This window comes from Argiope bruennichi, chromosome 9 (genome assembly GCF_947563725.1).
Source record: "Argiope bruennichi chromosome 9, qqArgBrue1.1, whole genome shotgun sequence".
In the NCBI taxonomy this organism is placed as follows: Eukaryota; Metazoa; Arthropoda; class Arachnida; order Araneae; family Araneidae; genus Argiope; species Argiope bruennichi.
The window spans coordinates 42703007-42727202 of NC_079159.1; the positions used below are offsets into that span (position 1 = coordinate 42703007).

At 29.9% G+C, this 24196-nt stretch overlaps 1 protein-coding gene across 1 annotated transcript; it reads right to left on the reverse strand.

Moving 5' to 3' along the window:
- Window positions 1–211: 211 nt before the first annotated feature.
- On the reverse strand, window positions 212–24196 carry LOC129985206 (2-Hydroxyacid oxidase 1-like). The gene is made up of 9 exons (XM_056095145.1): window positions 24077–24196; window positions 15586–15744; window positions 13627–13778; window positions 10343–10601; window positions 8252–8418; window positions 6737–6828; window positions 4039–4200; window positions 3491–3560; window positions 212–471 (listed from the first exon to the last, which is right to left on the reverse strand). Exons 2-9 carry the CDS (start codon window positions 15708–15710, stop codon window positions 407–409), a joined length of 1092 nt encoding a protein of 363 aa, XP_055951120.1. The 5' UTR covers window positions 15711–15744; window positions 24077–24196; the 3' UTR covers window positions 212–406.

A 24196-nucleotide genomic window follows, 5' to 3' on the forward strand; every position in this document is an offset into this window, starting at 1 on the left:
CTAAGATACTTTATAGTTTTCTTTGCTTAGTAATTATATTTACCTGAGGTTTTAGGTATAAATACAGTTTTTCAAAGTTTATTAAGACATACCTTATTTTATTTATTCCTTTATTAACTGAGAATAGTAGATTGTTCATAATGGTTGTTATATTTTTAAATAATATATCTAAATTTCAAAACCTTTGGTAAATTAAAATGCAGCATTTGTCTGAATTCAGGCTTTATTCAAGTATATCTGAAATAATTTTTTTTAAAAATAAATCTTTTCTAGAAAAAAGAAATTTTGCAATATTTTAATGATGTTTGTAACCAAGTTTGCTAGACAAATTGGAAAAATATTCTTTCTTCTTTCATATATTCTGGTATAACGAAATATTGTTTGAATATAACTGCGTCATTTAAATTTAAATCTTAGCTAGTTGCCTTTTCTGAAGCAGATGAGGTCCTATTTCACCAATGCTGTTGCAACCTTAAAAAAAGAAAATTATTAGTCATTTTAAGAAATACAAGGCTACTTTTGAAATAATAATAATAATAATAATAATAAAAAACTGAAGAAATTGATAAAGAAGTCAACGAAAATTTATATGACATAAATAAAATTTTTGTCAATTAATCAACCTCCACCACGAAAGAATGTAATTTCAACGTATCTTAAAAGATACATCTTTATGAGAGCCGGCGTCCTGACATAGGGGTAACGCATCTTCCCCGTGATCTGAGCGTCCCGGGTTCGAATCCCGGTTAGGGCATGGCGTTCTATCTGTGAGGTGTGTGAATGTGCTCCCTTGTAAAAAGGGGTTGTACAAGCAAATGTGTGAGTTTCATCTTCGTATGAGCTAGAAGTCTGACTTCTGCCCTCGGGTGCTCAGGGGTCTTTACCCTCAGAAGCTCCTGCACCCCCTTTCCGTGGCAACGCGGACACGACACCATCATCATCACTTCCTTATGAGAATACTATCTACTGAAATGGGTCCCATGACAAGACAGCGGAAAATTTCTGCATCTTTTCATTAATACGCTGCTTACATTATTTCGTAACTAAAATAGCTAGATCAGTTTTGGATATATATGAACAAGCGTGGGATATATTCTAGAAAATTTAAAAATTTTGGTCGAGTTTATAGAGAGTCATCCAGCTCAAATGGAATTCAGATTATAATTTAGTGAATGAAATTTGTATTTCTCCATAATTACCTTATAAAGGAAGATTTAAAGATAATACAGATTGATAGATTTATAACCTTATTGTAATGAGAGTGTTATTTAAATAATCCCCACTATTATAGATTCTCGGATATTATAGGCTGAAAGGTGGTTTTCAACAATTGCGTTCGAATGTTTTTAACCTATGTAAGTGATGATTGGTTGATATGCTCACATTAATTTCATACATGCCTCCTGATAATGAAATTAGAAGAGGAAATGCGAAGGGAGGTGAAATTATGTTGTCATTATATCTTCGGACAAAAGAAAACCTACTCGATTAAATTTCAAATTAATATTTCTTAATATGAAATTTTAAAACTGTATCATTTTTTATTCATCACTCTCCAGCGTCATGGCGATATGCTGGAAAAATATTGGTTTCAGAACAAGGAATTCTTGATCTTGAAGAACTCGATCCTACTAAAGTTAATTCTGATACACATTTAGCCCTTCGGATCAAAAACTGAACCACCAAGAAGTGGATACCCACTAGGACATTAAATTCAAACTTTACTGCCCTAATGCAGCTACGGATTCATTAAATTCTGCGGGTCAAACATTAAACCACCGAGAAGTGGATACCCAATCAATTGACTTGTTCCGAAATCTTTTCCCCTAATGCCATCATTCATTCCTTTAAAATCCCTTGGATCAAACATTAAAATGTCTATATAAGAAATGGATGGCCATTCAGATGTCGTGTTTCAAAGTGGATTCCACTAACGTCACTAATGTTTCACGTTAAAATCCTTCAGGTCAAACATTAAGCCGCTGACAATTGGATATCCATTCGAATGCCATGTTCCACATTCATTTGCCCAAACACCACTGCTAATCCATGTGAATCAACTCTTCAATCTCGAATTCTTTGGATTAAACAATTAACGACCGAGATATAAATATGCAGTCGCATGGCGTGTTACAATTCGATTCTATTATAATCTGTATTGATACACATTAAATCCTTCAGGTCAAGCATTATACTGTCAACAAATAAATATCCAATTATATATCATGCTCCAAGCTCGTTTCAACTAAATTGGATATCCATTCGAATGCCATGTTCCACATTCATTTGCACAAACACCACTACTAATCCATGTGAATCAACTCTTCAATATCAACTCTTCAATCTTCAAATATTCGATTCTATTATAATCTGTATTGATACACATTAAATCCTCCAGGTCAAGCATTATACTGTCAACAAATAAATATCCAATTATATATCATGCTCCAAGCTCGTTTCAACTAAATTGGATATCCATTCGAATGCCGTGTTCCACATTCATTTGCCCAAACACCACTACTAATCCATGTGAATCAACTCTTCAATCTCGAATTCTTTGGATTAAACAATTAACGATCGGAAAATATATATGCACTCGCATGGCGTGTTAAAAATTCGATTCTATTATAATCTGTATTGATACACATTAAATCCTCCAGGTCAAGCATTATACTGTCAACAAATAAATATCCAATTATATATCATGTTCCAAGCTCGTTTCAACTAACGCCACTACTGATGCACATTAAATCTGTCAGATCAAACATTAAATCGTTCAGAAGTGGATACTCACTCGGAAGTAGTGTTCCAATTCGGTTTGCTGTAACGCCACTACTGACCCATATTAAAGCCTTCGGGCCAAAGAAATAGCTATTCTCTAATGCTATGTTCTACTGACGCATTATCAATCAATGATAATCCCTTCGGGTTAAACATTCAACTGCCAAGAAATGAACCCCCAATCAGCTGTCATGCTCCAAACTCTATTCCACTCATTCGAGTCAAACAGTAAACTGCTGAGAAATGGATATTCAATCGAATTTTGCATTTCAATCTCGACTGCACTGACGTTAATTCCTTCAAGAATTCAACCGCTAAGAAGAGGTTACCCACTCGAATTTCATGTTCCTAACTCGATTGTATTAACGCCTCTGTTGATGAATATTACTCCTTCGGGTCAAACATTCAACCAATTAGAAGTGTACAGTAGTGTCATTACTCTTTAGAATAAAGAGGTTGCTCAGTGATTTCTCAAAGGGACATTAGTCATACTTGAATAAACTTTTACAACTTACACCAAACATTTACAATTTTATAATAGTTTTTTTCATGTTATTGTTAATACTCTTTTATTAGGTTTGTTTTAGTTAATTTATGTTAGCATGTAACTTCATATCTTTGAGTACTTTGAGATCTTTGAGTACTTATAAATAACCATGCATTAGAATTCGGATGCTTTTTTCTCTCTTATTTTTAATAAAATAAATACCTGCTAGATGCATTGCCCTGTCAAGTTCAGATCTTAGTATCTCCAGAAGGGATCGTACACCATCTTGTCCCTAAAAAGAAATGGGAGGAGTTTGTATTTTAATTCTTATACTAAACTAATGATTATGATATTTTCAAACTATGTATGCTTAATTTTAATACTGTCATTGACACATAAAAGGATTAAATAATAAGTGCCAGTGATTTCAAAGGAATTGATATAAATCTGAATATGAAATCATGCTAATTTGAAGTAATCTATTAAATCATAACTTTAAGTGTAAACGAAATTGCAAAACTTTAGCAACGAATACTCTTTTAGTGACTGTGTTACTTATTCTATTATTAGGTTTAAATGAGTACTTGAAGCTAATATTGCACGATATGGAAAATAAGACTTCGAAATCAGTTGCTTTCAATAGAAAGTTAAGAAATTTTTAGTTAAACTTCGATGCTATTTATTGAAAATGTTCAAAATATGTTTGTTTAGAAAATCTTTACTGCCAACAAAATTCAGACTAAATAATTTGTAATTCGTAATATACTTACAGAATGGTTGAGACCATAAAGAATAGGTCTACCAACAAACACACATCTAGCACCTAAGGCCAGAGCTTTAAGTACGTCACTTCCCCACCTTACTCCCCCGTCCACGTAGATCTCACAGCCAGTGCCAGCCAAAGCAGAAGCGATATCAGGTAAAACATCCAGCTGTTAAATAAGAAATAAATATACAATGTAATATTATTTATTTAGCAATAGAAAAATTTTTACTTTAGAGATAATTATTAGTCAATATACGGAGTCTCTTAATCAATTTATTAATCCTATTAGTCAATGAAAAATTTGAGAATTTAAAACAGTGGTAAGTTTCTGCGAGTTTCATAAAAGAAGCAAATTTAATACTGCGAAAAAAATGTTGTTTGGTAATTTAAAATCGGACGAATTACAAGAATGTATTAAAGTAAAACCAATTGAATAAGTAAATACTTATATCTTTAATAACTAAACAGGTAAATCAACTAAATAACTGAAAAAATTAGAGAAACAACAAGGCATTTTGAAACTCAAAATTAAATATTTATTCTTTTTTACTTTCTCGTATACGTAGTATAGAGAAAGTATAGTAATCGTCAAAAAATTCGAACTCGAGATTTTGACGAATCTCCAAGGTCACCTTGAGTTCAAAAAATACATTTCTGGAAAATGTCCGTCTGTATGTGATAAAGATAACTCAAAGGCGCTTTGAGCTGGACGATTGAAATTTGGTATAAAGTTCTTAGACCAAATTTACAGACTTCTATCAAATTTTGAGTAAAATCTGTTCAGAGGAAATCCGTCTGTCCGGCTGTTCGAATCTAAGATAACATGATAACTACAAAACGAACAGAGCTAGATACATACGATTGGGCACACAAATTTATCATCTATGGTGCAAACTCTTGCCTAATTTCCAGCCAAATTCAATAGCGGGATGACTGTCTGTCAGTTTGTACTTTCTGAAACATGTAAACGCGATAAATTAAAAACGCAATGATTTAAATATATCACATTTAGTACGGGATTTTGTCATCACAAATATAATTTTGTGTCAAATTTTTCTTTCAATCGTATGAGAAAAACGTGTCTGAAGCATAAATACGATTTTTGGATTCTATCAACCCATGTCAGGAAATAATCGCCAAAACACGCGTCAGTCAGTAAATACGGAATGACACATTTATTAGAATCGGGGAAAGTATTGAGGTTTGAAAAAAAAGTTTGAACACTCCGGCTGGATTTTATAAAACCAAACACTTATGCATTAAGATGGGTGACTCAGTTTCCTTCAAAAATTCAAAACTTTCTTGAATTCAAATGAATTCAAAACTTTCTTTAGTGGGAAATATTAGCTTGGTTTTATGATGGATTATTGTGTAAGATTCTAGCGAAAGCAGGCAATGACATATATGGAACATGATAACTGAGTATAAATTAATCAAAATAATATTAATCAAATAAGTGAGAATAAGACCCACTTTTCCATTAAAAGCTTCAGTTATATCTTAAATATTTTCATCAATTCTAATTGCTTAGTCAAATTTTATTTCTTATACTAAAATTGATTATCTCATATAAGTTATTAAGAGTAATAGCAATTTTCTGATCACCAATATGCAAAAATCTGTAATAATAAAAATAAATTATCGAATATATAAAAGCCTACAAGCTTTTTGGGTCATTTATTATCTATTTATGGATTCTTTAGTGGATTAGTTTGGTATCCGCGGATTCGGCACACATTTCGGCAATAAAAAGACAATTTTTCCAGGCAATTGACTTTGATACCTTGAATAAATTGTAAGACCAGATTAAAATTTCTATGCTAACTTCTTTTCCACCAAGTAACGCCAAGTTCACAAGCAAGGATAGCAGCTAAATAAAATTAAGAACGCTGAAAAGTATTTATATCAAGCTAATAAAATGAGGAATTTTCGATTAGGCAAACTATGCAACAGACAAGGGCCGTTAAGCTGAGACTACAAGCAGTGTGATTTAAACAAAATTATTATCCTAGTTATTAGTCCTTAAATATATAAATTTGAAAAATATACAAATTTAATTAATTAAAAAATACTAATGTATTATTAACACATATAGAAATAATTGTTCATGTTCCGACAAGATTTATAACATTCACTTAGTTATTATCTTTAGATAAGGTTATACTTTTCAAGTTTATCTATACAGATGGCTTTCCTGAAAAAATGCACTTTTACACACAATCATTTATAACTAGCTATTAGAGCCTTTTTCTATCTGGTCTCATGCTGACAATGTCATATAGCGCCATCTCGTACATTTTTGGAGTATTTGCATTGTTGCCATAGGAGATAACCTTTTGGTACCTCAAAATTTTGTGAGATGTCGCTATATGACATAATCCGAATACGAATACGTTCGACTTGTATCTAATAGCAACAATACAATTATTGTGTTAACATATTCGAATAACATGTTAAAATAAGTGCATTCGTGATTTTTTTTTATTTAAATGACTAGTTCATATATAGGTAAGATTGAAAATATTCTTGTTGTTTCGAAATAAAATTATATGTTCTAAAAAAAATCTTAACAAGCGAATTTTGGTCTCCCAGATTCTAGTATTTATAAGCACTGAAATTCTGCTTCAACGGTATTTTATAGAATATATACGCTTCAAAAAGAAAATTTGGCATTAAAATATTGAAATTATTAATATATTTACGGTGTTTGGCGAGCAATCCAGTTGTCTTCCTCCGTGATTTGACACCCAAACTGCTGAAGCTCCGTACTTAACTGCTTCTAAAGCATCTTCCACTGTATAAATCAAAATGAAACAATTGTATGAGACCAACGAATAAAAATTTGATCATTTATATTAATAGAAGTATTAAAAATCATCACAATAATAGAAGTATTAAAATCACAATTAATAGAAGTATTAAGGTGTACGTACATACTAGAAGAATTTTTTTAAATTTTAACTTTAAAAATCCATTTTTTTACAGTAGGTCATTAATATATGTTTAAACTCATTTCAGGACAAAAAAAAACATATTACACTAATTATTAATTAATTAATTAATTAATATTTAATGAGCTAATTAGCCTATTTTTTGAAACATGATATATGAAATTCTAATTTGTACAGATACACAATTCTAGTTGGAAATGATGCCTAATATTAGTCTTCATGTTGTCTGCTTTAATCAAGTTATTAAAATTTATAGTTTTTTAAACAATTTTTTCATCAACGATGAATAGAAATAGCGAGATTTTTTCTGTCATTTTAACTTTTAAATAGCTATTAAAAATTTATTTCTATAAATATAATTTTGATTGAGGCGCAAAACATCCGAAATTTCATACAGATTATTTTGATATATAAATAACTGTATTTGGTTCATTTCTTGTTGAGTTATGATCGTTTGAATGAAGCAACATAGTGGAAAAATATCATTCTTCATAAAACGAGTTTTAAAAACACCGTAACTAGAGTTTTTAATGAAAGCACCTCAAGAAAAATAATTATAACTCGAGAAATATTTCGAATATTGACAACATCTTGGTATCATCTGAAAGTTAAAGGATCAGAGAACATTATTAAGCAATAAAAAAAAATTCGATATTTTGTACGATTTTCGAAGTTTCAAGTGTGTACATACACCTTAAAAATCATCACCCTATCGCTGTCTCTACCAAAGGCAACTAAATAATAAAAAGCAGAACTGTCTGTTTAGGACCGCTACGTTAATTGAACCAGTATATTTACTTCAATTTTGTTAATATGGGGAATTTGACTTCAATGGTGTAAATAGGTTCCAGGAATGTATTTTTATTTCCACCAAAATATAGTATGCAAAGAGCAAGTTAGTTGAAAAATTTCAAACTCATGGTTTTGACCAATTTTTATGTTCTAATGTTCATGTTCACCTTCTAAAATCCAAAAACATATTTTTGGATTTATAATCGTTTGTCTATGAGCATGATCACTTAAAAATGTTTTGAGATAGGATAGGCGGATAATATTTCGATGTTACACTCTATGTTTTTATATTTAGATATTACCAATTAAATATGTTAACGAAAGAGTAATAATACATATAATGTTTTAGAGAAATATATATATATATATATATATTGAGAAGTTCACAACAGTTTGAAGAGTAATTATTTATTTAAATTTTTATTAAATAATATTGATGCTCAAATTCCTTTATTAATGACTGCTGAGCAATACCTGATAAGATTCCTTTTAGGATCACGGGCAGTTTGGTCACACTCTTCACCCACGCAACATCTTCCCAACTTAAAGCGCCATTAAGCATGTCTGTGTTGGAAGTGTGCCTTCGTGCTTCTTTATCTACTATTGGATTCTCTTTTAGTGCCTCTTCAAGATTCGGAGCTCTGAAAATACAGAATTCCTTCAATTATGAATAGAACTGCAATAATTTTAATTTCATTTCTTTTAAAATTACTAGTACTTATAATCGGACATGATAAAGATTCCAAGCTGGCATACTATCTAAAAACTGGTTGATGATAAAGTCAGGACCAGTCAACTAGAAGTTTCAGCAGGTGCAATGCTCCTGTGCCTTCGTCTTGCATGGGCCCCTATGGCCATCAAGACCTAAACTTTTAATTTATTTTCATTCATAATTTTATAAATGAAAATTTATATAACATAGTGGCCGACGTCTTGGCATAGGTCCCCGTGATCTGGGCGACCTGGGTTCGAATTCCGGTTCGGGCATGGTTGTTCTTTATCTGTGAGAATGAGCCCCTCTGTAAAAAGAAGTTGTGCAGGCGAATGTGTGAGTTTCCTCTTCATATGAGTTAGAAGTCAGACTTCTGCCCTCGGGTGCTGAGGGTTTTTACCCTCAGAAGCCTAGCCGCGGTGGCCTGGTGGTAAGGTCTCGGCTTTGGAACCGGAGGGTTTCAGGTTCGAGACCCGATTCCACCGAAGAACCGTTGTGTAAAGGGGTCTGTTGCACGTTAAATCCGTCATGACCAAACGTCCTCCAGCTGGTGTGGTGTGGTGTAGAGAGGGGGGGATGCCAGCTCAGGTGTCGTCCTCGTAATCTGACCGCGGATCAAAATTACGAGGTCCGTCCCAAAATAGCCCTAGTGTTGCTTCAAACGGGACGTTAATATAACTAAACCAAACCCTCAGAAGCTGCTACACCCCCTTTCCGTGGTAACGTGGGCAAGACATCATATAACATAGTGAGTTTAGTTATTATCATTTGTGAACCTTTAATTATAAGGCGAATTTTAGTATTGATAAAAAGACGTAAGAAAGTATTTTTGCGACAAACGCATACTTGTAAAGTTCCCGAAGATTTTTTTGTATGGTCAGACTTATAGATCCTAGTCTATGATTTCAGTAAAAATCGACAATCTTTTACAACACTCCTTTAATAAACTTAAAAATAAGTAATGGTCATGGTAAATGGTTACCTTATCAAGAGGGTGGAGGAAAATACTTGCTTCCTCAAATAGAGCTATAATTAAAGTGTAACAGTTTTCTACATCTAAATATTTTCTCTAATCACATACAAAAAAAGATAGACAAATATATATTCAAATATAATCCGTTCTAACTCGTTAAAGTCTAACCCATTGTTATTCATCAAAATCTCAAAGATGTTTTAAAAGATTATAATGCTTTTCCTACATATATTTAGCATAAGTTAAATAATAGACATCTGGGTTCGAGTACGTTGACATTCATGATGTTGAAAAATAATTTCGATTAACATGTAGCGAATTGTGACAAGCGAGAATAGAACCTGGAACCTTGTGGTTCGCAGCCCAGTAACATGACCACGATACAAAAGCAATTGCTCGTATAGCGTAGCTGTTAACTGGCTTTTAATCTTTCACCACAGACTCTCCCTGGAGTGAGTCGGAGGTGAGACGAACGATATGGCTGTTGGGTGATGATGTAATTAGCTGTTGAGTCTAATGCGTCTGTACCCATTTGAGTAGCGCCAAGCGTTATGGTGAGCGTATGCGGGTAGTGGTTGCTCTTGCTGTGTCAAGGGAGTCTGGTGGCTTTGTGTTGCTGTGAGGAGATGGCGCCACAACAGATGTACGATGCTTGAAAGTTCATCGTCCGAGGTCACCAATGTGGCGGATTGGTATGAGCGAGGATAGAACCTACCTTGTGGTTCGCAGCCCAGTAATATGACCACAATACAAAAGCAATTGCTCGTGTAGCAAAGCTGTTAATTGGCTTATAAGCTTTAACTACTATAAACTATTGACTAACCATCTGATATCAAAAGCCAAATATCGATTAACTATTTGACTATTCAAATTCTCTTGCCTTATGTGTGGGGGCAGCTGTAATCCATTCCTCCACAACTTCAGTTGCAATCCTGTCACTGGAGTGTCTACAGTTAGGACGATTGCTTTGAAGCCATTTTCTTCAGCGCGTCGGATGATTTTCAAGGCCCCCATGCGATTTTTGAATACATATAACTGCATCCAAAGAGGAGATGTGTTGGGCCGACTTGCCGCTACTTCTTGGATCGAAGAGCTGGCAACAGTGCTAAGGGTATAAATAACTCCAGCATCTGCCGCCGCTGGAAAATTAAAAAAAAGTCATAAAATTGAAATTATAGTACACTCCCACGCATCCGGCCTAATTCGGAAGGGTTGACCGAATAACTAAATAGCCGGATAGTTCGGAATTCCGTGAATTCATCTTTTTGCCGACCAATACCAAAAGACAAAGTTTTTATACCAAAACTCACTGTTATAATTCGTATCTTCTCACTTCTTATCGAGTACTAAGCCCTCCATTTATCTCAAGCCACGTAGAAGTGAACGCAGCCCGATGAATCATAGAAGTACTTGCCGGTAACGAGTTGAATTAAAATAAAAGGGTATGTACTGGTAGTTTATATATGCTTATGTACTACCCTGCACATTTCAAGAATTTATAAGAGAAAAAGCAAATTAAAGATATAAACTGTTCACAGTTTAACATATATTCTAGAATGCCTTAATTAATTACGATAAAAGAAAATTAGGCCGGATAATACGAAAGTCAGGTAGTCGCGAACCGGATACTCGAGAGTGTACTGTACATTAAATCACATTTAATTCATTGTAATTAATGTAGCTGTGTAGTTGCCCATCTTCTATGTAGTTTTAATACATTTCCTCAAAAAAAAAAAAAATGTTGCAGTGGCCACTTGCGCATCATGAAGTGAATACTGTGCCTCTTGTAAAATAAGTTTTAGACAAATTTCAGCACAGGGATGATGGCTTATGTTCCATTTGCGGGTCAAAATCAATCATACGCAGGTTATTTATTATGGATTCCATTGTGGTATTAGATCAGAAATTCAAATGACTAACAAGGTTGAACCAATTAGACAATAATGGTCGTCACATTCTTCCATGAATACTCAGATAATTCTTAGTTAACTTCATTTCGAAAACTTATCCATATCATAAATTAACTTCATTGCGATGGACTCAATGTGCCTTTCAAAATGACCAGAAAGTTCAACTGTAAGTTATTTTTTCAATGATAGTCAATTAAAAATCAAGGTCAATTGAAGAAATCTGGTACGCGATATGGCAAATGCCTGAATCTTCATGGAGTATATGTCGAAAAGTAACCATGTTGTTCCTAACTTTTGGTATTTTGCAATCGACACTTCTCTTTTTTATGGTTCATCAGATCTTACCCGAAATACCAAATCTTCAGAGAGTATATATGTCGAAAAGTAACAATTTTTGTTTGTCACTTTTGGTATTTTGTACCCGACTCTTCTCTTTTGTATGGTTTATCGGAGCTTAGCTGAAATACCTAAATCATCATGACTGGTATATGTCGAAAACGATGTATGTTCATAACTTTTGGCATTTTGTATTCTACATTTCTTTTTTCATTGTTTATTAGAGCTTAAAAGACGGTCCTCGTAATAAGTATATTACTGATAATTTCCAATTTTCAAAAAAAAAAAAAAAAAAAAAAAGAGTATTTCTTGTTGCTTTGCTCAATTAATTGATGGGGTAGAAGTATAGGCGAAAAACATTGATTGAAAATAAATGCAAAGAAAAATTTCTCAAATCAAAATGTTAAAGTTATAAATAGTATTTTAGAAATATATACTTCACTCTAAATTCAAATCCTTATATTAAATGGAAGTTAATAAACAACATTATTGCGAATTTGATAATTTAAGTACATTAATGGGTTTTTATGTATTCCATTTGCTCAACATACTTTTGCCTGTTATTTATGTTTTTATATTTAATCCGAGAAGAATCTTTTTCTTTTCTTTTCTCTTTTAAGTATAGGATTAATAATTATTATTTCTGAGAAAATGATAGCAATCTTGTATTTATATTTCTTCTTTTTCTGTTTTCATTTCAATTGTAACTACTTTTATTGTATTTATTGTATTTATTCTATGTGGTAGCTTTTTTCAATATTTAATGTAAATATTGAATCTTTTTCTTTTCTATCATTTCTTTCTCCTTTTGGTATAGGATTATATTGGCGAATATTTTTATTCAGGATTCCTGAGGAAACGGCAGTAATCTTGTTTTTATTATTTCTCCTTTCTCTGTTTTCATTTCTTTTGCAACTATTTTTGTTTCATCTAATCTATGGAGTTACTTTTCTGAATATTTAATATAAATATTGTTTTTGATCTACATAAGTAATCAAACCTTTTTTCTAGAACTTTTGATACCACCCCCAACTTTTATTTTATTTTTTTGTTTGTACTTTCAGAAACAATTTGATAAGGAATAAATGCATCCATTTAATTTCGAAGCATTTTATAATGCATTCAGAGCAATTTAATTTAAAAGCACTTGTTTGTTTTTTCATTTAAAAACAGATATTTATTTCGATATTTCTTAACTTTTTACGATTGAATTTACATGGAAGATGAAGAAACCACTTATTTAAAGTGTTCAATCAATTATCAAAAATAGTATTTAAATTTCAGACCAATAAGGGCCATCACAATGGACAGTTTACATGAAATGCGCTAAATTTTTGCATTCGTTTTTTTATATTTACAAATTTATCAAAAAAATTAAATCTATCGGCCGATTTTATAAACTATTAAAGTTAGTAACATTTCCAATAAATATTTATTCCAATCCTTTTTATATTTAATATAACAATTTGAATTTTAATAATTATATTTTTTTCAAATATATACACATTTTTAACACATTTCTACAACATATAAAATATATAAACATTTTTTTCTCCTTTTTTCTACAAATTCTCAAAAATAAAATTAAAAAATAAATTCTCATTGAAACGGTAATTTGGATTAATTTATGATTATGAAAAAAGTACTTTATTTATTAACGTGCGCCTTTCACTTCATTTCTAAGCACTCTACAATGTAGTTCTTATCTTCGCCGAAATACAAATAGGACTAAGAATAATGACAATTATAATCCAATAAGATTTTTCTCTTTGCTAATTCAAATATTTGTGAAAACGTCAAGAAATAAATAGAAATGTAGCTAAGTTAGAATTACGAATTTTGATATTTCTGTGTCTGGAAAGTGCCTTTAGGAATTCCAATCCAATCCAACTCAACCCATATCAATATTGCACCTCACCTCTTGCAGCTGCCACTTCCCCTTCCGGATGTGCAAGTCTTTGATATGCCATAGGAGCTATGCCGATAGGCATAGACAGCTTCTCACCAAGAACAGTTGTCGATAGATCTCTCTCTTCCTTGCTACGAAGCCACCTTGGGACAAATGTGTATCTGAAAATCAGGAGATAATCATCAATAACAATAACGAAAACAGATGGAATCAACTATATACAGAAAATGACGAGCGATTATATTTTTGAGGACTTTTGCAATATTGACGTGAAAAAGATTATTATTTATAGTGGTCAATATCAATAGTGGATTGAGCTAATCGTCTCCCTGCCGTGCTGCCGATTCATCTTGAGATAAATATATATCTGAAAATTAAGAGATAATCATCATTAATGATGTCATCCGTAATGAAATAACTTCAGTCAGTGGTGTACAGAAATGTACGAGCATCATCAAAAGTCAAGATTACATTGTCAAGAAATGAAACAAGACTGATATAACAATTTCGGGCTACTATTGATTCAATTCCGTCAGAAGTCTAGGGTCATTTCTGATGGATCAAATCTATGTCTTTCTTGTTACGTAGCCATCGTTGAACAGTGTCTATCTAAAAAATCAAGACTAGTACAGCAGTATCTATCTAAAAAAATCAATCATCAACTGGAAAAGCATGTAACAATTTCGATTTCATCAATATTCCAAGGTCGAATCTGATGGGTCAAATCCCACTCTTTTTTACTATTCATCAGTAGATAATCATCCATACTGGAATAGTTTGCATTTATTGTCACATGGCATGTTTGAAGAGATTCTGTATGTGCCTAGCTCAAAGTTCAAGTTCACCAAAACACGCTGTGCATTAGTTCATCTCTAATGCACTTTGGATATGGAGTCGAGAATCCAAATGTTCTTTTGCTGATGAGATGAATGAGATGGGAGAAGTAGTGATGTGCAAGATATTGCCTTCATCATCTGGTCTTAATTCAAAATTTTGTTATCTTAATATATCTCTCAAATTGCTTCAAAGCAGTGTAATTTAACTGAATAGTTACTGTCTTCTGGCACGCCAGAATAAAGAATATTGGTATAAGGCAACAATAAATATATATGTTAATTTTTAAATACAATAACGTGAAGATGATTTAATAAATGGGATCTCAAAACGGGAAGTTAGCTTAATTCAATCAAACTTAATTTAACTGCAACAATTCAAAACTTTTCCAATCTGAAAATCAATCTTTTTCCAATTCTGAAAAAAAAATAAAGTTCAGATTTTAAGAATGCAATAAAATAATTGAAAATTTTAACTTTAATTTTTCAGTTTTATTCCAATTTTTCTAAATAATTGCGGAATTCTTTTGAATGTTAAATGACTAATTCGTATATAAGCATAAATATCTTTTTTAGTTTACACATTCCATACTGCTGATCTTAGAAACTTTATACAATAGTCATGCTAGTTAATAAATATTAATAATAAAAATTCTTATTCAGTAAACTAACTGATAAAGCAATAAAGATGTTAATTGAAACTTTGATTTAGATTGAATGTCGTAATAGTTTTATAGTAGAAGCATTCGCGCAACATATAAATGCAAGATAAATGCTACTATATATTAGACATCTAATAGAACCTTCTTTTTTAAATCTTTATAAACTGAATCAATGACTCATCTACTATAAAATCTAAGAATCTGCATTTTGCAATAATCTCTATTAATTTCAAAATTAAATTCATAACATCATGGATTCATACTCTGACACCGTTCTTCTGTGAATACACATTATTACTTTTATATAATGTTATAAGAGACTGGTTATAGATATAATATTAACGGATTAAGAAATATTAGATGGTTAGAAGAAATTCTCCAGTGATAAAATAATTTACATTCTTTTCAGAGAACAAACCATTTTTTACAAGCTTTTTGAAAAGAAATTTTTAAGTAAAGAAAATAAAAACAACCTCGTGAAGGCTCTAAGGTTTTCCCTTAGTGTGACCTCTCTCTCAGCCCCCTGGCTGTAGAAAGCGTACGTCTTTCGGTCCATAGTATTTTTGGCGTATTCTTCGAAATCTTTCAAGCACAACATCTTTCCGAGCTTTTGAATTTTCTTCTTCAAAGACCTTGGGGAAAAAAGACAGTCATGAATTTTAATTACGCAACACTTAACATTAATGGCCCAAAATAAAGGGAAGTAATTAAGCGAAGAGTAAACATTTTAAAATGTCGATGATAGTAACTAAGGGTTGGCATTAAAAAGTTTTTGGACAAGTTAAGTGCGACAGATAATGTAATGATAAAGAAGGATACGAAGCCATTATTTAATTTTAACTTTATTACGCTCCGATAATGGTCATTCTGGAATATTTAGGAATATATAATTACTTGTTTCTGAGAGTGCTAAAAGTTTTGTATTTAAAAAATTATCTCTTGTTAAGGTTCTGGATTAATTCCCCATATAAATGCAAATTCATCTAAAGTGATTTTTTTTAATGGAACGATTTCTCGTAAATAAATTGGTTTTAGCTTCAATCCGATGAAACCAAATTCATTTATATTTATATTGGTAAAACAAATGGTAATGGTACTGACAACTCAGTGGAATAGGAAATACTGTTTGTTATAGAAGCTGAAATTAAATTAGGAAATCAACAACATTCAAAGTTATTCTTGGACAATTTGAGAATACTTTTTATTTTCTCGCATACGCAATATAGTAATCGTCAAAAAAAATGAACTCCAGATTTTGACGAATCTCCACGCTTTAGATCTCCCTAATATCGAAAAACACATTTTTGAAAAATGCAAAAATGCCTGTCTGTATACATATGACAAAGATAACTAACAAAAAGCTTTGATTTAGACGGATACATTTTGGTATACGATTCCTATAGCAAATTTGTAAATTTCTATGAAACTTTGAGCAAAATCTGGTCAAAGAAAGTCAGTCTGTCCAGGTGGTCGAATATAATTTAAAGCGATAAGTACAAAACGAAGAGAGCTAAATAGATAAAATAAGATATTATGAACTAATATCTATAATCTAGACAACTATATAACTAACAAAAAGCTTTGATTTAGAGGGATACATTTTGGTATACGATTCCTATACCAAATTTGTAAATTTCTATGAAACTTTGAGCAAAATCTGGTCAAAGAAAGTCAGTCTGTCCAGGTGGTCGAATATAATTTAAAGCGATAACTACAAAACGAAGAGAGCTAAATAGATAAAATAAGATATTCTGAACTAATATATATAATCTAGACAACTATATAACTAACAAAAAGCTTTGATTTAGAGGGATACATTTTGGTATACTATTCCTATAGTAAATTTGTAAATTTCTATGAAACTTTGAGCAAAATCTGGTCAAAGAAAGTCAGTCTGTCCAGGTGGTCGAATATAATTTAAAGCGATAACTACAAAACGAAGAGACCTAAATAGATAAAATAAGATATTCTGAACTAATATCTATAATCTAGACAACTATATAACTAACAAAAAGCTTTGATTTAGAGGGATACATTTTGGTATACGATTCCTATAGCAAATTTGTAAATTTCTATGAAACTTTGAGCAAAATCTGGTCAAAGAAAGTCAGTCTGTCCAGGTGGTCGAATATAATTTAAAGCGATAAGTACAAAACGAAGAGAGCTAAATAGATAAAATAAGATATTCTGAACTAATATATATAATCTAGACAACTATATAACTAACAAAAAGCTTTGATTTAGAGGGATACATTTTGGTATACTATTCCTATACTAAATTTGTAAATTTCTATGAAACTTTGAGCAAAATCTGGTCAAAGAAAGTCAGTCTGTCCAGGTGGTCGAATATAATTTAAAGCGATAACTACAAAACGAAGAGAGCTAAATAGATAAAATAAGATATTCTGAACTAATATATATAATCTAGACAACTATATAACTAACAAAAAGCTTTGATTTAGAGGGATACATTTTGGTATACTATTCCTATACTAAATTTGTAAATTTCTATGAAACTTTGAGCAAAATCTGGTCAAAGAAAGTCAGTCTGTCCATGTGGTCGAATATAATTTAAAGCGATAACTACAAAACGAAGAGAGCTAAATAGATAAAATAAGATATTCTGAACTAATATCTATAATCTAGACAACTATATAACTAACAAAAAGCTTTGATTTAGAGGGATACATTTTGGTATACGATTCCTATACCAAATTTGTAAATTTCTATGAAACTTTGAGCAAAATCTGGTCAAAGAAAGTCAGCCTGTCCAGGTGGTCGAATATAATTTAAAGCGATAACTACAAAACGAAGAGAGCTAAATAGATAAAATAAGATATTCTGAACTAATATCTATAATCTAGACAACTATATAACTAACAAAAAGCTTTGATTTAGACGGATACATTTTGGTATACGATTCCTATAGCAAATTTGTAAATTTCTATGAAACTTTGAGCAAAATCTGGTCAAAGAAAGTCAGTCTGTCCAGGTGGTCGAATATAATTTAAAGCGATAAGTACAAAACGAAGAGAGCTAAATAGATAAAATAAGATATTCTGAACTAATATCTATAATCTAGACAACTATATAACTAACAAAAAGCTTTGATTTAGACGGATACATTTTGGTATACGATTCCTATAGCAAATTTGTAAATTTCTATGAAACTTTGAGCAAAATCTGGTCAAAGAAAGTCAGTCTGTCCAGGTGGTCGAATATAATTTAAAGCGATAAGTACAAAACGAAGAGAGCTAAATAGATAAAATAAGATATTCTGAACTAATATCTATAATCTAGACAACTATATAACTAACAAAAAGCTTTGATTTAGACGGATACATTTTGGTATACGATTCCTATAGCAAATTTGTAAATTTCTATGAAACTTTGAGCAAAATCTGGTCAAAGAAAGTCAGTCTGTCCATGTGGTCGAATATAATTTAAAGTGATAACTACAAAACGAAGAGAGCTAAATAGATAAAATAAGATATTCTGAACTAATATCTATAATCTAGACAACTATATAACTAACAAAAAGCTTTGATTTAGACGGATACATTTTGGTATACTATTCCTATACTAAATTTGTAAATTTCTATGAAACTTTGAGCAAAATCTGGTCAAAGAAAGTCAGTCTGTCCAGGTGGTCGAATATAATTTAAAGCGATAACTACAAAACGAAGAGAGCTAAATAGATAAAATAAGATATTCTGAACTAATATCTATAATCTAGACAACTATTTGAGCCCTATCCACAAGGGATTGACCTTCTGTCCGTCTGTATTTTTAGAAAAATGCAAAAGCAATAATTAAAAATACATTGACTTAAATATATCTGATTCGGTATATAATTTTGTGACTACGATTGTAGTTCTATGTCAGATTTTTGTGTCAATCGGTTGGGAAAAATGCGTTTAAAACATAAACTTGATTTTCGGATGCTATTTACCGCATGCCATGGATTAATCGCCAAATAACTCGCCAAAGATGACACGATAGATTACGTAAAAATGCTATATTCACACCAAAGGTTAATATTTCGTAACTATTTTGCACCAATGCCATTCAAAGTATTCTCTGGTATGCCTAATTTATTAGAGAGTATGCGAGAAAGTTTTGCGGAGACCACTACCACTATTTTAACATCAAAATCATTTGAGAATTCCATGCATGGTCAAAGATACAGAGAGGAATTCCTTCTATGAAAATTTTTAATTAACAATTATTTTTTTATTATGAAATTTTTACGTCAATGCGAATCAATAAGAAATCCTTAACATTTCATGCAAAATCTTTCATTTTTAACTGAAATGGTGATTACAAAATTAAAATTGTACAGGCTTATTTCAAAGAAAAATGAAAAAAACGAGAATTTAAATTATTATGCTTATTCTGGATTATATTCTACGAACTTTAACATCATTCCTTTTCGTCAGAACGTGGTCTGAAATTGTGAGGTCGTTTCCAGAATAACCAATGCTTCAGAACTGTTGCTTGAAAATGATACCCAAATGTAACAACATGAAACTAATCTCTAGATGGATTAATTCTAAAATTAGAATAATATATTAAAATCTTTTTTTATATATATAAAATTAAAATATTCGAGAACGTCTAGAATAAATGTGGCTTTTACAAAAATGCTATTTAATTTCTCAGTATTTTACAGCTAAGAAAAAAGAAAAACAATAAAAGAACCCATCTATTTGTCAATAAAAAAAATGACATTTTTTTAAAAAAAATTTTCAACAATTCAATCTTTTCAAAAAATTTTAATTCTAAAATTTTTATTTCGATGTGTTGCTAATGTCTGTCGACAAAATGGTAGGAAATTGTAATTTGTATTAATTCTTGGGAAACAGCTATGCTTCAGCTAGTGAATATCTCATATTTTCTATCAAAAGTTAATGTAAATCAAGGAATATTTTGATTCATTACTGGAAAATTTCCCTTACTAATTATATTAAAAAATATTTATTTTCATCTGTACCATTTTCCAATTAGAAAATCATTATTAAATTTTTAGAAAAATATATTTCTGTCATTAAAAAAGAATGATTCTATTATTAGGGAGATAAATAATTTCAACCTCACATGATACATGCCAAATAAGTCAATTTTAATATAAATACCATTTTAATTTGCTTATCTAGGGAACCTCAGACAACAGCGCTTAGCAACGAGAAATCAATTGTTATATGATAAAAAAAGTGAATTTACTTCATAAATTTGGCACCATTTGAGCTAACCTTGTTATTGACTATTTATAATAATAATATTTTTAAAAAACAATTATTTATAAAACAATCAAAAAATATTCAAATTTAATGAGTTTTGTTGCAAGCAACTTTTTATTGAAACTACAGAAAACCTTAAGAAATCAAAAATTTAGAATAAGATGAATTTAATTAATGTGAAATACGATGGAAACTATCAGCATAATTTTAAATAATTCGTAGAAGTTTACGGATAATCCAATAATAATACTTAAATATTTATTATATACTAAATAAAGTTATACTTAAGGCTACATTGCTTATAATTTGCAATACAGACATAACAATAACTATAAACTTTATAGTTTGCAATATAAGCAGTATAATAACTATACAATTTATAGTTAGCCATATATATATAATATAATGAATATTTAATTTATAGTTTGCTAGATAGACAATGTTATAACTATACAATTTATAGTTAGCCATATATATATAATATAATGACTATTTAATTTATAGTTTGCTAGATAGACAATGTTATAACTATACAATTTATAGTTAGCCATATATATATATAATATAATGACTATTTAATTTATAGTTTGCTAGATATACAATATTATAACTATACAATTTATAGTTAGATATATATATATATATAATATAATGACTATTTAATTTATAGTTTTCTAGATAGACAATGTTATAATTATATAGTCTATATTTTGCTTTAAATCACATGGAATTTTATGGTAATTTTATAAAAAGCATTTTTTAAACTACAACGCCATGTTAAACATTTAGTAGCAAAAAAAGTCTGGATAAAATCTACTTTTTAAAAATATTGCGGGCTTCTGGAGATAATTTCTATTCTATCCATGTTTCGTAAAACTGAGCAAAGAGATCAAAGATAATAGTTATCAATCGTGAATGCGTAAAATAAATAACTGAAAATTTATCGGAAAGGAATTATCATTCAGAATATCGAAGAATAAAATTATTGATGCATCAGCAAAATGTTATTGTAAGTTGCTTTATAAATTTTTTAACTAAGCGTCTGTGGTATATTTTTTTATCAGGTAATAAAAAGAAACTAGTAATTTGTAACAACATTAGTAAAAATAAAGAAATAAGAATAAAATTTTCATGATATTTCTGTGTAATGGGTTTCCATAAAATGTTTACCAGGCGGTGTTATTTTCATTTCAAAACTTTCTTCAGAAATTTAAAAATAAATTTGCAAAAAGCAATAGTTGGATATAGTCATGAGATCAGGACCTAAACTATCACTCTTTTGATACACTTTTGACAAATTTAAGTCAATTGCAGTTTTTTTACTTATCGGACTATTTATCACGCAATAGTTAGTTTGGGAAATGTAATAGAATTAATGCTATTTCTATAATATGTAGAAACAATCATATTTCAAACTGTATATATGTATCATATTCGAAATTAATATGTAGTTATATAATTTTGCGCATTAATATCTTGTAATAATAAAGGTGATTTTGTTTGTGTTGGCGTTGTACAAGCCAGACTGCTTCACTTACAGTAATAGAATTTGGCACATATATATCTTGGAAATTAGGAATGTGTACCAAACAGCGAGTTTTTTGAAATTTCCGTTAGAATTTTCATCAATTAAAAAGTTTAAGTTTGGAGTTGGAAAATCCCAAAAATATTATTACATATAAACGAATTTTAATCCATTTCGAAATTTAGAAGATTGTCTTTTAAATAATATAAATTTAACAATCGAGCAATTTTTTTAAAAAAATGTTCTTTCTTTTTTTGCATAATTTTCAATAATAGGTTATATTGTTGTCCTGAGATTCAAATTGTTTTTATTGTTTCATCAAATATTTAATCGCTTGCTTTTCTGACATTGCTGAAGAAGGACTATGTACTAGATATTATTTGTGCTCAAAACGAATAAAATGGCGCAAAAGGTAGTAGTTGAATAGAATATTCGTATTTTTAATAGCACGATGATGTCATGGAAACGATTTCCATTAGAAAGGTTAATATAACTAATGAACAGATCATATATAAGAAAGCTGAAATAACACGGCTTTACGTGGACATGAAGTTGTGACTAAACTATTTAACTGCAATCAAACAACTTACATTAACCTGCACCAAGAGGGAATAGTCGTAAATAAAAATGAATAAGCATTATTGTTTAATGAAATATTTGTTAAACTTTAATATAATATTAAGTAAATAATTTAATATAATATTATATTAATAATTTATTAATATTAATACATATTAATAAAAGTTAATATAAACTTTTAATGAAATATTTGTTTATGATCCTAAAATTGCTTTTCTTGGCATTTTTTTTAATTAAAGGCAATATGAAAAGATTTAAGGCACCAATATTGCATAATGAGAATGAAAAAATCTGAAATACCGCTTTCTAAATATATTAATTTTGAATGTGACAGATATACAACTTAAATTTTGCCTCATATTGTACCTAATAAAAATTTAAACCTCTCTAATGATCTCATTACTGAAAAGCTTTTGAAGTACACGTCTTAATTTTAGTTTTCACATGAACTAATTTATAAAGCTCCTTTTTAACATTTTAATTTATAGAGCTCACTCTTAATCTTATTAGGAAAAAGAATTCTTAATCCTTTCTATTTTAAAATATTTAAACATTTTAGAATATTAACATCGTTTATTCTATAAGAGGTATTCAAATTTATTATTTCAAAGAAATGTGAATTTTAATTGCACGTCACTTATGAAAAGAAAATCTATCTAATCTATGTCTAAGTTCCGAAAAGCAAATTAATATTGTTTCACTTGGCAAATTGATTATATATTTTAATAATTTACTTTCTTACCTTGTGCAAGACAAAATGTTCAATAAAAAAAATCGTTTCTTTTTCACATAACACTTATAAAACAGGAAACATTTCGCCATTTATTTAAATGTATATTATGTATAGACATAAATTAAAATTAAATAATTTTATTAATTGGTATCTTTGTAATAAAGCATTTTTTCAATTTCCGTACGCATATAATAATATTTTCATTGTACACTTGTACACGTTTGAAATTTTATAGTATAATATTTACAAATATTATGCATGCATTAAATCCAAATTTGTTTATTTCTGAACAAGAGTATATTTTTCAGATGGGATTTATCACGAAAATATAATGTATTTTCTAATCTTTAAATTATAGGAATTTGCAATCCATTTTATATTACTTTTAGTGCAATTTTATAAAATCAATATATACTAGATGTATTTACTAAATTTTTATTCAACGCTTAAATGGTAAATTTTGAGTTTCATAATTTCATAACTTCAACATATTATAGTAATTTTAAAGTTATTTGATTCGTAATTATTTTTCTAATCAAGCCGAATTTTTGCAAAGGTTAAACTTAAAAGGAGTTTCACGTTATAATACTCTTTCGATTTACTAATACAAACACGAATATTTGGATCCTATTTTAAAATTAAAAAATATTTAATTTTTGATTAATAAATAATTACTTGGAGAAAATCTATCTCATTAATATTTTAACTGCTACTTTTTTCGTTGTCAAACTTATTAAAACAATGGCAATTTCCGGCAATTTTTTTTTTTACTATAGCGGTATGAAGCAGTTACCTCTATGTTCTATTTATGCCGATATAAAATTGAATCATACTTTGTTTAGAAACTAAAATAAAAAGCTTTATTGAAAATACCAAAAACTGCTTACCAACTTGAATCCTGAGCGCAATAGAAGTGCTCCAGCAATTAAAGCAGCTCGAAGCAAAAGAAACGATGACCAAGGCTGTGTATGTATTTTTTATTATCGTTCCCGAGTTCAGCTGCTGAT

Excerpts from the sequence above, each read along its gene's own strand:
- LOC129985206 (XM_056095145.1), bottom strand. The coding sequence starts at position 15,710 with ATGTTGTGCTTGAAAGATTTCGAAGAATACGCCAAAAATACTATGGAC. Across the intron at positions 4,201-6,736 it reads TGGATTGCTCGCCAAACACC|CTGGATGTTTTACCTGATAT; the intron begins GTAAATATATTA and ends CTTATTTAACAG. Across the intron at positions 472-3,490 it reads CAGGGCAATGCATCTAGCAG|GTTGCAACAGCATTGGTGAA; the intron begins GTATTTATTTTA and ends TCTTTTTTTAAG.